We start from the raw sequence: 15,816 nt of genomic DNA on the forward strand, positions 1-15,816 counted from the left end.
CATGCAGTGCACAGTCACCTGTATCTCAGGCATCATACTCCGTTATCCTCTAAACTCAGCACAAGTAACCCCATCAATAACAATGTCCTTTCCAACCCCTGCAAATGTTTTTTAGCTTTTCATTTTGAGTACATGCATTTTAACATTCATAATACCCTATAAAATATATTATACCGATTTGCAGATTGAATAAAACTACAAATAAATGCAATAAAATAACTCATTTGAATGAATTGGAATTAGTATAGACTATAATTCTGTTCCCATTTATTTTTTGTACTTTTTATTTACCAGTAGATATGCAGCAGCTTCTTCTCATGTTTTGTCATGGCAGCCTCTCCAAATGCACAATGGTTTGGCTTCGGGTCAAGTGTCAGCCATACCCTTTTGACCCACAATGTACTCTGTTACCCTCTATGTTGTTTTTTTGGGGACAGTTATGTGTGGAGTTACACATATGTGCCTTGGTATGCAAGAAGCTTTATGTCACGTAATCAAGCAGAATGAAAAACAAGTATGCTTAATGTTATTTGTGCTGCGGTAATATATATTTAGAATGTGTCTGTATTCCCGCATCATTGTTATTACAGCTACTGAGTTTGTTTATTTGTTAAACATAGCATTTCTCAATTATATTAGTTTATAGAACCCTCATCACAATGTTTTGGGAAAAATACTGTCATTGGAAGACACACCTCTCTCTGCCTCCGGCAGAGCTGTCCATATGATCCCATGAAACTGGTTCAGCCACATGTCAGGTGATTACACAAGCTCAGTGCAAACATTGTTGCAAAACACACATGCTACCTGGCAATTGCTTAAAAAAGGTACTGTGGACTGGCAGATTACATTAAGGATGCATGTAGTAATGCATCATCTGCATGAAAAGTCCCAAGCATATGCAAACTACATCTGGCCTCAGGTTTGCTGGACGAGCTCCCCCACTCAGGCATGACCGATCAGGAATGCATAGTCAACCACACCCTTGTCTTCTTTTCAACCACTGGACACAAGCCTCCTGGGTGTGTGAGCGTATGCTTGAGTATGCATATATGTGTGTGTGTGTGCGTGTGTTTGGGTGTTTGTGTGTGTGTGTGTTTGTGTGTTTGTGTGTGTGTGTGTGTGTGTGTGTGAGAGAGAGAGAGAGAAAGAGAATATGCTTCTCACATTACCAAAATTAATTTATCTTGTAACTTATAGTACCACTCCTTTCTCAAACGTTTCCTACTGTAACGCTCTTGCATCACCTCACTCCTCTTCAGTTTGTGCCTCTCAATTGCATGCTGCCCTTTTGTTTAAAGATCTTTTTGGTCAGTCGTATGCACTGAGATTTAGTCTTATATGAAGTTTTACACATAATACTCTTTTCAGGTCCTGCGCTGAATGTGGCTGTTGAACAGATGTGAAGCAAACAAACCCAGCCTATGTTTCCATTGTCAGTGTTTCTCTCTTTGTTCCTGAAATATGTATCTACAGGAATTTAGTTCAAACGTATCCAGCCTAGCATACAAACCCTGGACCATTCTTGCCTTTCCATGGCCACACTTACAGCCACACTTTGAGCATGGAGTCCACTGGTCCTTTTAGCCAGGGGCGAGATATCAAAGGTCGATACCTTTGCCAAGGGGAGCTTGAATTTTTTTCCCTAGCATAGTTGGTAACTTTATTTCAAGAGTAGTTCACACACACACACACACACACACACACACACACACACACACATGCACGCACACGTTGTTCTCAACTACAATGGTAGATGTTCAGTGGAGCACATGGTGGGCAGAATGATGGGATTTCCCTTCGTCCAGCTTGAATTGACAAGAGTGCACTCAAAGGGTTTTGTTAGACGGAGTCCCTGTTTACACGATCCGCTGTGTGTGGTTGTGATTTTGAAATGGAAGTTTTATCTGTTATATAGATTTCTATCTTTGCATATATGCACTTAGGTAATCTCACTGAGTCATTTTATCCCATAATTGTTTTTTCAATCTGAGTCTGATTATGAACGTAAACACTTTTCTGCCCCATTAATTTGACTAACTACTAGAGCGATAGCTCCCCCTTGTGGATAAAATAGTAAATACAAATGTAGGAACTAGCAAGGACGTATGGACGTCTGTTTTAATGGACAAAACTCAACATAATTATAATGCCCATATATCCAATATTTATCAATTGTCACTCAGAAAAGTCAATTTTACATTTTTATCCTAATTAAACTGCTATTTGATTTCGAAACAGCTGCATCAGAATAAAGTTTCTTTGATTGCAGAAATGGTTTGTTTACAAAGATGAGTATTATTGTGTGTATGTGTGTACCTTTGTGTTTCATAATAATGTAATGTAATGTAAATATACATCCCTAAACAATTATGCACAACTGCAAGGGATTCTACCGATAGGAGATGTTGGAATCAGCTGGGCTGTGATTAACCATGTAACACGGACGGACAAAATGTGCATTGAAAACATCACACACACACACAAACACACACACACACACACACACACACACACACACACACATACATACATATGCACAGATGTACAAGGTTTTACAACCATGCAGACAAAGAATTAGCTTTTTCGGATCGTTAAAAGAATACAAGCATTGCATGTTCATGGTTTCACACTTTAAAGTGTCTTGCTATGATGGTGTATAAACATAAAGATAGCTCCACAACCCCCAACACTGTCAAGCACCATACACGTTTCCATCTCTGCAACAGACCCCCTAGTGTATTCCTGTCAGTGGGAATGACACATCACTTTTGTGCAGAACCTCATGGGAGTCTGGCGCAGCTGCCCACTCTTTTACTTAATGCATCATGATTCAATTTAATGTTTGTCTTTTTCACCTGGTTTGTTTTGATGCTTTTTATATAACAATTATAGTAGAAGGAGAATATGATTGTGGAAGGGCTGACATACAACTAAATAACAATGTAAGATGTTGTACATTTCTATTTAATTTCAAAACATTTTTGGTATCTAAAATCCCCATGAAATGCAATTTGACTCCATTACCTTTCATAAGGACTGTTAGGCTCAAAAATACAAAATCAGTTATTTAGAAACCGAAGTGTCTCTGAAGAGTAGTATTTGATTTTGTGTTTGTTGTTTGTTGACCAAAGGTAATTCAAAAATTAAAAGATTACAACAATTTTCATCTTTTTATTGATTTTTATCAGTTTTATAAAATGGAAATTTATAACTACATAAACACAAAATAGTCATGGACGACTCAACCAGAAATCTCAGTATTGATAGTTATTTATTTGAGGATAAATGTTTTATTCTTTCAGAGACAGATGCCTTGTCTTGGATATTACTGTGTTTAAAATGTCTCAATTATTGTGTCCATAATGTTTTATGTGGTTTTTGAGAAGATATCCCTTATTTGCGAATTACATTGTATTCAACAGTTTTGGAGTTTCCTTTCCATGTTTATATTATATCTTTCTCCTCATACCCTTAAATCTTATCGAATTTCATGCTCTTAGCTTTTAAGTGATGCAGTAGCAGAAGTTAAGTCTTGTCTTTTGTTTGCTTTTTTGTCAAGAGTAAGAGAAATTCCTCCAACTGACATTTCCAGCTTGTAAAGCTCACTTCAACAGTAGTTTGTTTAAGGTCTGCTTTGTTTCAAGCCTCATCACAACAATCAGATGATATCATCACTTGTCAATGTTTTCCAGCAACGTGGCATGATGAAGCACTCTTAGTCCTTGTCTTTGTTCTGCAGAGGATCATGCTGTTTTTGTTTTCTGTCATGGAACTTAAAGTGTCATACCAGGAACAGCCTTTCTCTTAATGGATGGAGTAGAGCTTCCACAAGAAAATTGATATTTCATTTTAACAGATGATACAACTGTGTCTGTCTGTTTATATACAGTATTATGTATAGTCCAATTTCAAAGTAGGACTAGAGGACAAGAGAAAAAATAGAGAGAGATAGAGAGGCAGAGAGCCCTGATTCAACTAACATACACAGCATAGACATTTTTGTCGCTTTGTTTTCCACACAGAGTCAAGGAATCCTCGTCTGAAATGTAAATTGTAATATTTTGCAATCTGATGGGCCATTACTAAAGGAAACAGATGCAACACATTCATAAAACAATACAACCAATACAAATGAGAATGGAAAATTAAAACCCATCAAGCATCAAATCATTAACTAAAGATGAAGCACTGCATTCGTTCACTACTGGATGCTAATTCTTGTATTCAATGCTGTCTCTCGTTTGTGAATCAATACACGTTTCCCAGGATACAACTTCTTCTTCTCCTTTCGGCTTTTCCCTTCAGGGGTCACCGCAGTGAATCAACCTTCTCCATCAACCTTATTCTCTGTATCCTCCTCTTTCACAGCAACTACCTTCATTTTCTTTTTCGCGATGTCCATAAATCTTTTCTTTGGTCTTCCTCTAGACCTCCGGCCTGGTAGCTCCGATTCCTGTAGCTCTGCCTCCTGTCTTTTCGTCATTGTAACTGTTTCACGTACATACAGCATCGCTGGTCTCACCACTGTCTTGTACACCTTTCCTTTCACTCTGGCTGATAGTCTTTGATCGCATAGTACCCCTGACACTTTTCTCCACCCATATATCCCAAACATATATATTTTTGTCATTTCAGAAATGCACATATTGTTGTGTTTTCATCTTTATTTAGGCAGATTTTTATATTATTATATTTTATATTTTTATATTATAATAAAAAGTGATTGGGCTATCTTAATAATTTTAAATTCTGTGTGTAGCAAAAAATGACTAAACTAGGAGCCAAAATCTTCCAAAGGATGACACTGATTATCCTTTCGATACCGGAGGCAGCAAACCCCAAGCTGGTAAATGCCCATCACTAAACACTGATGTCATGTTGGACATATTGATGATATTCAATGCTGTTATGCCTCTGTGAGCAGGCTACAGGAATTGAAAATGAACAGCTAATAGGTGTAAGTCAGGGAAGGAGGGAATCAAGATGGCAACTTCTTATGCTGACCTTTGACTTTTCAATACCCTCTGGGAGTATTACACTTTAACAGCTTTTCTTCCAGAAAACATGAAATCAATGAAGCACTTTCCAATTTTCCCTCTGGTTTAGGAACCTCAACTTCATGTTGTATAGATGTGAAACAGCCAAATTTGCTTTTTTCATCAAAGTTCATTAAAATTGAATAGTCTTCATAATATTTAGTATAATAATGGTTTGTTCAATCCAGTATTAGTTAACTCCGCTCCTTTTATAACTGATTCCTTCGCCCTACACAGCAGAGAGCACTTCCACTTAATTGTCAGAAGGCTTATGACCCAAGGTAAATTTAGTGTGAACAAGGATGTCAAACATACACAATGTGTTTATTTCGATGAGTGGTTATTTTTTTGTGTCTTTCTGATGTTTTTGTGGTTTCAACCAGTTGTCCCTTGCATTGATGGTAGATTTCCTCTGAAAAGGGAAAAAGAAGGAGGTCAATGACCTGACGGAGCAGTGGGGGCTTAAAGTCTCGGTTTACACCACATTCTAACCACAAATGTTGGTTTATCTTTCAGTAGTGAAATGGATCCCCAACTGGGGATCCACAATAAAGAGTTAAGGACAAATCAGTGTCTAGACTTTTCAGTTTTAATCAAATTTTTGCCAGTGAAAAAAGGGACTGAAAGGAATTTTCAACAATACATGCAAGTTCAGGCACGCGTACCACACACACTCTGTTGCCACATTATTTGTATACATTTGAATTGCATTCGCTCATTTGCACATTATTTGCACATGCATTATAATGTGTCACACAAATATTTTATATATATACGTGTGTGTGTGTGCGTGTGTGTGTATTTTTTTTAAACATATATATCATTTATATACACTACATGGCCAAAAAATTCACTCACCTGTCTTGACTTGAATATGAACTTAAGTGACATGCCATTTCTAATCCATAGGGTTCAATACGACGTTGGTCCAACCTTTGCAGCTATAACAGCATCAACTCCTCTGGGAAGGCTGTCCACAATGTTCAGGAGTGTGTTTATGGGAAATTTTGACCATTCTTCCAGAAATGCGTTCGTGAGGCCACACACTGATGTTTGACGAGAAGGCCTGGCTCTCAGTCTCTGCTCTAATTCATCCCAAAGGTGTTCTATTGGGTTGAGGCCAGGACTCTGTGCTGGCCAGTCAAGTTCATCCACACCAGACTCCAAGACATTCATGTCTCTATGGACTTTTCTTTGTGCATTGGTGCACAGTCATGTTGGAAAAGGAAGGGGGCAGCTCCAAACTGTTCCCACAAAGTTGGGAGCATGGAATTGTGTAAAATGTTTTGGTATGCTGAAGCTTTCAGAGTTCCTTTCACTGGAATTAAGGGGCCAAGCCCAGCTCCTGAAAAACAACCCTACACCATAATCGCCCCCCCAGCCACTAAACCTTCACACTCAGCACAAGGCAGTCAAGACAAGTACCGTTCTACTGACAACCACCAAACCCAGACTCATCCATCAAATTGCAAGAGGGAGACGCATGATTCGTCACTCCAGAGACCACGTCTTCACTGCTCTAGTCAAGTGGCGGTGTGCTTTATACCACTGCATCCAACGGTTTGCATTACACTTGGTGATATGTGGCTTGGATGCGATTGCTTTGCCATTGATACCTATTCTTTGAAATTGTCTGTGCACTGTTCTTGAGCTAATCTGAAGGCCACGTGAAGTTTGAAGTTAGTGATTGACTCTGCAGAAAGTTGGCAACCTCTTTGCATTATGTGCCTCAGCATCCACTGACCCCGCTCCATCATTTTACGTGGCCTACCGCTTCGTGGCTGAGTTGCTGTCGTTCCCAAATACTTCCCTCTTCTTCTAATACAGCTGACAGGAAATTTCATAACTGGATTTGTTGCACAGGTGGCATCCAATCACAGTTCCACGCTGGAATTCACTGAGCTCCTGAGAGCGACCCATTCTCTCACAAATGTTTGTAAAAACACTCTGCATGCCTAGGTGCTTGATTTTATTAACCTGTGGCCATGGAAGCGATTGGAATACCTTGTTCCGATTATTTTGGTGGGTGATTGAATACTTTTGATTAAATAGTGAATATAGAATATAATGCTAGGCGCTTCCACCTCAGAGCAAGAAGGTCCTCACTTTGATTCTGAGAGGGCCTTTTATGTGTGGAATTTTCATGCTTCCTCCATGTCTTTGTTGGTTTGCATGAGTTTCTCTAGTTTCTAGAGTTTTCTGGTGCATTCAAAAACATGCAGTGGTCAATTGATGACTTGTGGATAGTTGTCTCTAGCCCTGTAATTGACTGGTCCAGCTTCTCACCTGACAATAGCTGGGTTAGGCCCCATTTCCCCGTAACCGGGAGTGCAGAATGAGCGGTACAGGTAATTTCTTTCACTTTAGATAAAATGTAGCATGACTATTATGAAAGTGATTCCAATTGCTTTCCAAATAATGCTTTAAAATTTTTGTGCTTTTGTCTGATTTCTTACTGCTCTGTCCAACATTTCAGGCCAGCAGTCAGCAAAATTTGTGAAGTCAATAGTTACTGATTGAATGCCAGTTTTCACTATGGAATTTAACAGTGGATTGGGATAAATGTTGTCTCTTTGTCTCATATAAGGAAGCAAGTTGGGAAATTATTGTAAGGGAAACAAACTGAAAGTTAGTTGGGGCAATAGAAGGTGTGTGGGAGGACAAAAAGTTGCAAATGGGAAGAAGTGTGGTTGCCATCTAGTCAATTTCATGGAAGGGAGGAGCAGAGTCAGGCATCACAGAAAACAGGACGGGAAGGAGGGAGGGAAGAATGAAGACACTGACTCCTATTTCAGTACCATGTCTGGGTGTAATTCTAACCCTTCACTCACAACACTCAGTCCATTCGCATAGTCACGGACTTGCTCTTGAGGACACACCAAGTTTAGAGGTAGATAGTCCTAACCAGCCTTACCGTGCTGTGTGAGTCTAGGTTAATCGCATATGCTAATTAGCTGGTCAGGGAGCCAGATAAATATCACTTGCAAAACCTGGAACTCTTTTTAGCACCATCAGTATGCTCGTCGCACGTCTTCTTTATTCACCATTGACAACTATGTGTCATGAACTGGGATCAAAATAGGTACAGTATTTCTGCTCAGAAAAGAGGGAAGGAAGAGAAAAAACAATTACAACAAAAAAGAGATGGCATGATTTTATAGCTGTGCTGTATAGCGGTATACTGGAGGATCATCATTGAAAATCTTACATGTGGATCTCTGATATGACCATTGGTGACAATGTGTAAGTAACTTCCTCAGGCTGGAAATAGCTGGTGGTTTCCAACACTAGACTGTAATACAACTAAGAACTTTCAAAGACTCAAATGCATGAAAATCAACTCTGTTTTGAAATTAATACATAAAATTTTTACTTAAAAGTGATGTGACCTGTAAAGCTTTCCCCTTTCAATCATTCAGCTATAAGGAAAATTGCAACCGATCTTGAGTATGCCTTTACAAGTGTGTTTGTCACAGAGAGCTGGTAATTTACCAGATTGCTGGATTGTGTAATTACCCCTTAGGATTTAGGAATCATGCCCAGAATCTTGAGGCACAAAGGAACATTGATGATATACTATGGTTTTTGGGTTGTGACACAGAGAGAAATTAAGAAGGAGGCGTCAGGAGTTAAAGCTGTTTGTCACAGCTGTTAAGAAATGAACATCCAATAGACGGCAGAATTTGGCAGCAAGTAATTTAATACTCAACATGCAATTGGAATGTCTGGGAATTGAAGCTATGTACCTTTAATGCCTATCTTGGACATGTCAAGAAGGAATATGGCCCTGGATTTGCCAGAATTCGACTCACTCTTCCTGAGGAAGGATGAAAGGGTAAATGAGATCTGCATCCTTTCAGAGAGAGAAATTTGCAGGATTGACTAGCTTGTTTTGATGTGTCCACTCTGTCTTGTCAGAGCAGACATCTTTTATAGTCAGAATGAGCTGCATGCTCCTCACAACCACCCATCATTGGCACATTCTCATGATTACTTTCAGACTGTTAATGAGGATGAAGAGGAGGAAGACAAATGGTTATACCGGCCACAACCTGAAAGAGGTGAGAATTCAGAAAGACAAAAATAGATAAGAAAGAAGAAATGATGGACTCTACCTTGTGAGTTGAATGAATTCACGTTCTCAAATGATTTATTTATTGATACATACCCATAAATCCTCAAGGATATATTACTTGGCTTATCTGCATCACATCCAGCCAACTTGTCAGAACTCTGAGCTCTTTTGAATGGATTGTTGTTCTTGCCCTGATGGAGGAAACCAGTGAATGAGTTGTTTGCATGCACAAGCAAAAAAGTGGGTCAATGTTGTTTTATGGCCCCTTGTTCTTAGTCTCTGCATCCTGAGACTTCCTTGTTGCCAAAGGAAGCATGTCAGAGGTGTGCATGGCCAGTGGGACACTTAAGGGGGCCAAAGGCCTCTATTTGTATGTGATATGCAAACAATGATGCCTAAGGAAGGATTTGGCTGATGTCATTGGCCCAGTGAGGTCAGAAACTGGTGGCGATGTGCATGCAGAATTGATGGAGGGTGAGAGATTGTGCGTGGTTTGAGAGTGTATATGTGTGTGTGTTTATGACATGGCTCAAATTAAACAGTGTAGGTGGAGTTTTACAGTATAGTTTTTACATAACAGAATTGACCCTTTAAATTCAAATTAGCCCAAGGTAAGACTACCATTTATGCTTCTCCCAATACAAGATACCATGTTTCATGGTTAAACTGATTATTTATTGATTGGTTTCAGTTACTTGTATTGTATCAATAAGGTATTAGTGACTGGTTGTAACAGGAACCTAACCTTTATATGTAAATAGCAAAAGATACTGACAAAGACCAACACTCTGCATCATTATATCTGGTCCATCATGTGGTTAATTTTGGAATTAATTTTACATTGATGGACTTGAATTACGGGAAAGTAGTGTAAATTGCCAAAACATTTGAAATCAAGCATATCAAACCCAAAATGTATTTAGGGGAGTTGACAGCTGGTGTGGCTTAAAGTTACTTATATCTGTAACCTCTGGTTGGATCTCATTCAGTTTTTAGCTAACTTTTACTGTTGTTGATCAGTTCATTGAAACTAACCAGTCTAGATGATAAATCACACCCAGCACTATATACCTAATTTACTAATTCAGCTGAGGAATTCATATACATTTTTTTATTCACAATTGGTTTTATATTCATCTTCACATGTGATGTCAAACGCTGTGACAGTTTGATATTTTTCATTTATAAAAATGAATAATGTTCCCATGAGCTACATATTTGCTGATATATTAAATTTTCAAAGTAGCAGTTAATGTCACTGTGCACAAACTTTATACCAATGTTCTTAATCTTCTGATTTAGAGTTTACATTTTTTCCTTTGCTGGATCTTGCCAAAGAGATTTTGAATGGAATTGCAAATGCATGTCAATATATCTGATTAATAATTTTCATTGTGTGGCCTTGCTGTAAATGGATAATTTTACAAACAGATGCTCAACTGCTGTTGTTTTGAACTGTATATCTCAATCCTTCCTTGTCACATGTCACCTCTGAACCAGCCCTTTCCCAAAACAGCTCAGGGCTTCACATGGCTAGAATGTTTTGAGACCCTGAGCGTCAAGGCAGCAGGACAAAAATAAAGGGTTATCTGTTTTGAAAGATCATCATTAATGCCAAAGCTTAGATGTTCACTATGTAAGTTTACATAAAGAATGTATAGATTTCAACAATCAAATCTTAATAAGATATCGTAACTGATTAATTAAATACAGTGGAAATATTTACCTGGGAATTATGCCACTTCTTCTCCCCCATCATGCATTTTTTGTGTCTTTCTTTTTTTGATATAATTCAGACCAAACATTTTTCCCTGATGATTATGGTCAAATTTACAGTCTGACAGGTTGCCATCATCATTGATTATCTTGAAGTCAAGAGGATTCAATGTTGATCCAATTTTATCCAACTTGATCCTGCACTTTATTTGATAATTGATCATTAATCATTCACTTGGAAAATCTTCAAATAAGGGGAGTATTTATTTATTATGTGACATTATCTAACACAATGTGTTAGACTGGATGCATAAACTGAATACACCCAAATCCATAATTACTTTAAATAACAGCAAGATTTCGAGATGATATGGTTTAAGTGATTAAATCAGGTCTAATATCTGATCAATGCTATTAGTACTCATTCTATTGGCTGTTGCTGTCAGTTTATTTTCTGCCCGTCATCCTTAAACCTTTTGCATACATTTTTTTCTTGTTGTTGACCAGAGCTAATGTCAGAGACAGGTCAACATAAAACCCCTACCATTTGTAGCATACACACACATTCTATGTATACTCTGTACCCTCCACACAGAGGAAACGTCTCATCGCAGTACATCTGTACTTTAAATCCAAAGTATTTATAACATCTGTATTATGCTTCCACATGGCTGTAAAAAGACACATGGGAAGTCTGTGTGTAAATATAGTCCTTAAATGAGAGGCTGTGGCTGCAACGACTACAATTTTGACGCAGTCTCTGGGTTAACTGGTTGGGTGATTGCCCTGGTTGCCAGAGTAACGGGTGTGTTAGCGAGTGCTTCCATTGACGTTCCATTTTGACCTTCTTATTGGAACAACTCTTAGCCAATCATGTGTAAGAGAGCCATCTGGTACATAAGCTGCTTGAAGCTATCTTGATAAAGGCTGAATGGAGCCTATATATGTATTTATATATATTTATGTATATATACATAAAAGATACACAAAAGCACAAGATTTCCTCAAGCCTGTTAAACAGTCTGATACTCAAATTTTGGAATAAAAATTCCCCAAAATTCCTATCTATATAATCTGACAACCTGTATCTTTTCTGTACGAATTCATCAGCACTCTCATTGGCTTATACCTTATTTGTAAAATTGAACTATTTTTCATTTCTGGGTTATAAATGTATAACTTAATGAAAATCTAGTGTTAGCCTAATTGTAATTTTTTTTGTATAATTTTGATATACATTTTTAAGAATGGCAACTCTAAGACACTTGAATAGTGGTCAACATCCACAACCCATCGTGGTGGCTGGGTGTGATATTCCATCATCATTTAGCTGTTAAAAAATGATGTTGCATTGATTGCATTGAAAAGTGCATTGATTGATATCTGACAAGTATTTCACTGACATATCAGTCAGTGAAATACTTGTCAGATTTTAGTTCAATACAATTCCAAGCACTGGACTCATTAAAAACAAACAAACAAAACCTCATATAAATACTGCAGATCGGGGAAGCAGTGCTTTGGCTCCAGAAAACCTTTCCCTACATTGTGCGACATAAATACTACTTACCGTACTCTCTTTCTAGCCTGTATGGCAGCTGGGAATTTATTCTTGATTTGACTGCTATACTGACTCCTGTATGTCTCATATATTTCACGCAAGTCAACATGTGAGTGACCTTGGCAAATCATTATGTTCTCTCTCTGTCTGGCAAGGGTCGCTGCATCTTGTAAACATGCAAGTTGAAGATTTGGAGATTTAGTATTTAGGAAGCACTTTGTATGTTTCCTCATGTCCTGTTCTATGATGGCACGGATGATTTTTTTGTGCCCACAATATTTAGGCCAACAGCATATTGACCTAAATATTTACCATACCTTGTCACTCAGTGATTTGGCAGCCACAACTACAATTTGGGCTCACAGCATAAATGTATTTGAATGAGCATTTTACAAGTTTAAGGCCACAGGGTTTTTTAGGACATATTTGTCAGTGTTAGATGCTTAGTGAAATTTGAGAGGATTCAGATGAGACCACAGTCTTACATAACAGCCTTGTTAGTAAGGCCTAGTGTGTGATGGACACATACATTCCACTCACAGACACTCATCAGAATGTAGTCCATGTGTAAATCCAGATTATCAGATGATAATTTGCTGTTGGGCAGGAGATGTGATGTAAAAACCAGCTAGGCCTCATTAAAAGGCAGACATGGAAATCTGGTGGTGTGGCCCACAGCCATAGCACACAAGCGCACCAACTGCACATTTGGTTTGAGGGAAATTATATTATATATAGTCTATAACAGTGTACAGCTACTTTATATATGTAGCCTTTTAATGTTTATTGACTTTCCTCTTGTTTTTGTTTCTCTCCTATGTGGCGATGCTGATCTGGCCTTCTTTAGGTGAGTTTTTTTTTCTCTGACCATCTTAACATATTTCAGTGCCGATCAGGCCTAATGTTTACAAAGAACACCTACAAAGAATGACACAATTTGCTTTTTTCTTTCTTTTTTTTTTCTTAATCACCTTACCTCTAATTTCCCATTATAATTTCATTTCTCACCTGTGTCACCCACCTTCTTTGGGACAATATCATAAACTATGTATCCTATTACATTGTACAATAATCTCTAATCCATGAATGTCATGATGAAAAGGGTGGTGGCAGATTATTTTTTTCGGTGTGACTCCAAATTTTGAGGGAATAAAGCTTTAGGATAATGTTGATAGGATGCACTTCTGTTGAGCCAATACTAGCCAAAAAGGAATTTTGAGGTGATGCTGAAGTGTCGTGTGATCACTATATTTTGAATGAAGTACAGGAAGGATGTGTTTTGTTTGTACCAACTTTTCTCATTTTTGCGTGTTGTGTTTGTAATCAGCAAGGCCTTGGGTTTAAGATGTTTTAGGCTTATCCTACTCTGACACAAATAACAGCACAGCGGCATCATGTTAGATTTTTATACTACTGTTTTATCAGAAACAGCATTCAGTATACTGAATGCTGTTATACTTACTGAAGTCAAAAATATTGTTTTTTCATTCGATGGTTTTTTGTGTTTGATATGGGCCCAATGTCAAAATTTCAGCCACATGATAGTTTTTTATCCACTGACAAGACTATATTTTAGAAAATTACTAGAGGTTTTAGTTGGACTGTGTCTGAATGTAGTCTTCTTATCCTGTACTTAAAATAAGAAACTGTCATTTAGGCCCAAAGGGTTCAAAAGTGTCTTTCTGAAAGACACTTTTAAAGCCTTGACTATGCACAAACCTCTATATCTAAACGCACTTAAGAATAATAATTTAAAGTAAATGACAATTAAATTTAAAAAAGAAAATTAAAATGCTATCAGAAGACCTAAAACACTGCACATAAAAAGGCATTATTAGAAATTGTAACGTAGTCATTACAACCAACATCCTTTTCGCACCAGTTTCTGGTCAAGCGATCATATCAGAACATGTCTGAAAACAACCATCATAAAGCTGGCACACAAACTAACGCTGCATTTTTTACCACCTGTTGATTGTCACATTGTCACTGTCACATTGCACTGCCTTTGCTCTCATGCTTTGATGCATCCTCATGGCTAAATATGCATACCATTCATACAATTCACTACCAAAAAACATGGTGAACATCATTAAGTTAATACCATATCTTTGTAGTAAGTCAAGGCTTTAATGACAATTCTAATATCACATATGTCTGTCTGTACAAACTAAGTGACCCTGATAAGTTATGTTTCCTATTTACCTCATGCTTTCTCTACCTTAATGTGTCTCTGAAGAGTCCAGAATGTCTTTGGTGCCCATTTTTGATGCATTAATTTTCACATTATTACACCTCTTTATGTATATATTGATAATGTTGCAAATATGCGTTTGGAACACTTCAACAACGTGTAAATATTCAATTTAAGCAATATGCAACAGTAATGGCCAAAATTGTTCTGGTTAGCTGCTGCAACTCACTACCCAAAGGCACATGTATTTCATCTTGAGTGCAGGATGTTTCCAGAGTCTGAGAGTAAGTCAGTGTTTCTATATCACTCCCCTTGGAAACTGCTGGTCATTTTGAAGTGGAGGGTTTGAGATGCACGAAGCTTTTAGCTTCTCCTGAAAACAGTTGAATTGTGGGGATTAAAGTGATTATATTTGATCAGGGCACAATGGATCAGCCTCAAGCTGGGGCCCCCCTGCCTCACCCTGAACTGCTGACTGTCCAGATTCTCAACAATTACAATCCTCTACCAGGCTTGACTCTTGTCTGTGTAATTTTTATTTTTCATTTGTTTGATCTAAAATTATATTGGTGATGTATTCGTTTGAAGACCAACGGCAGGGCTTGGGTGACAGCAGCTTTCAAAGGTTTAGATGAGGATGGGCTTCTCTTCATTGGATGGGTGGAGATACACAAACATAGCAAGTGAGTGAGAGGGAGGGGGAGCAGAGTGGAGGGGCCAAAACGCAGTGTGAAAGCCAGTGTGCTACCACTTGAAAGCGTGCCCATGTGTGTTTGTGCGATTGGAGAAAGCAAGACAGGGAGTTGGTAAGAGAAGCAACTAGAGATATTTCTTTATGTGCTAGAATCAGTGTTTCCTGAGTATGTATGCTTTGACTCATCAGTCTAGAGGAAGAGAGAGAGAGAGAGAGTAGAGGAGAACGGTGCAAGAAAGAGGAACAAGTGACGGGGAAATAGGACGGAAAGAGTTGGTATGTCTGGATGGATGGGGAGAAAAAGGAAGAGAAATGTTCTGTCTCAAAGGTAAGTGAGTGTCGCAAACCGTGAGGCTGGTTTGTACTAATGTATGAGGGACTTTCCCCTTAGACATTCTGAGACAAAGAAAAATTCAATCTCCCGTTTATGGAAAGTATTTCTGTCAGAGCATTTCCCTCTCCGCAATATAATTCTTCTGTGTTTTTTTCAGTGGAAGGCACAATCTGTGTATCTTAAATTATTTCTGCATTGTTCAG

At 38.1% G+C, this 15,816-nt stretch overlaps 1 protein-coding gene across 3 annotated transcripts in view; it reads left to right on the plus strand.

Moving 5' to 3' along the window:
- Nucleotides 1–15,816, plus strand: part of nhsl1b (NHS-like 1b) — an 87,260-nt gene that overhangs the window by 26,958 nt on the left and 44,486 nt on the right. Inside the window, exon 1 of one of the 3 annotated variants that reach the window (XM_086166936.1) lies at nt 15,378–15,607. The exons of the other annotated variants lie outside the window; for them this stretch is intronic. Within the exon in view, the coding sequence (XP_086023062.1) occupies nt 15,592–15,607 (16 nt within the window). The 5' untranslated portion in view covers nt 15,378–15,591. Of the gene's footprint in view, nt 1–15,377; nt 15,608–15,816 lie in introns of those variants that run through there. 3 annotated transcript variants of the gene reach the window in all.

This window comes from Fistularia commersonii, chromosome 20, assembly GCF_037954325.1.
Source record: "Fistularia commersonii isolate RoL2024-O1a breed Wild chromosome 20, RoL_Fcom_v1.0, whole genome shotgun sequence".
In the NCBI taxonomy this organism is placed as follows: Eukaryota; Metazoa; Chordata; class Actinopteri; order Syngnathiformes; family Fistulariidae; genus Fistularia; species Fistularia commersonii.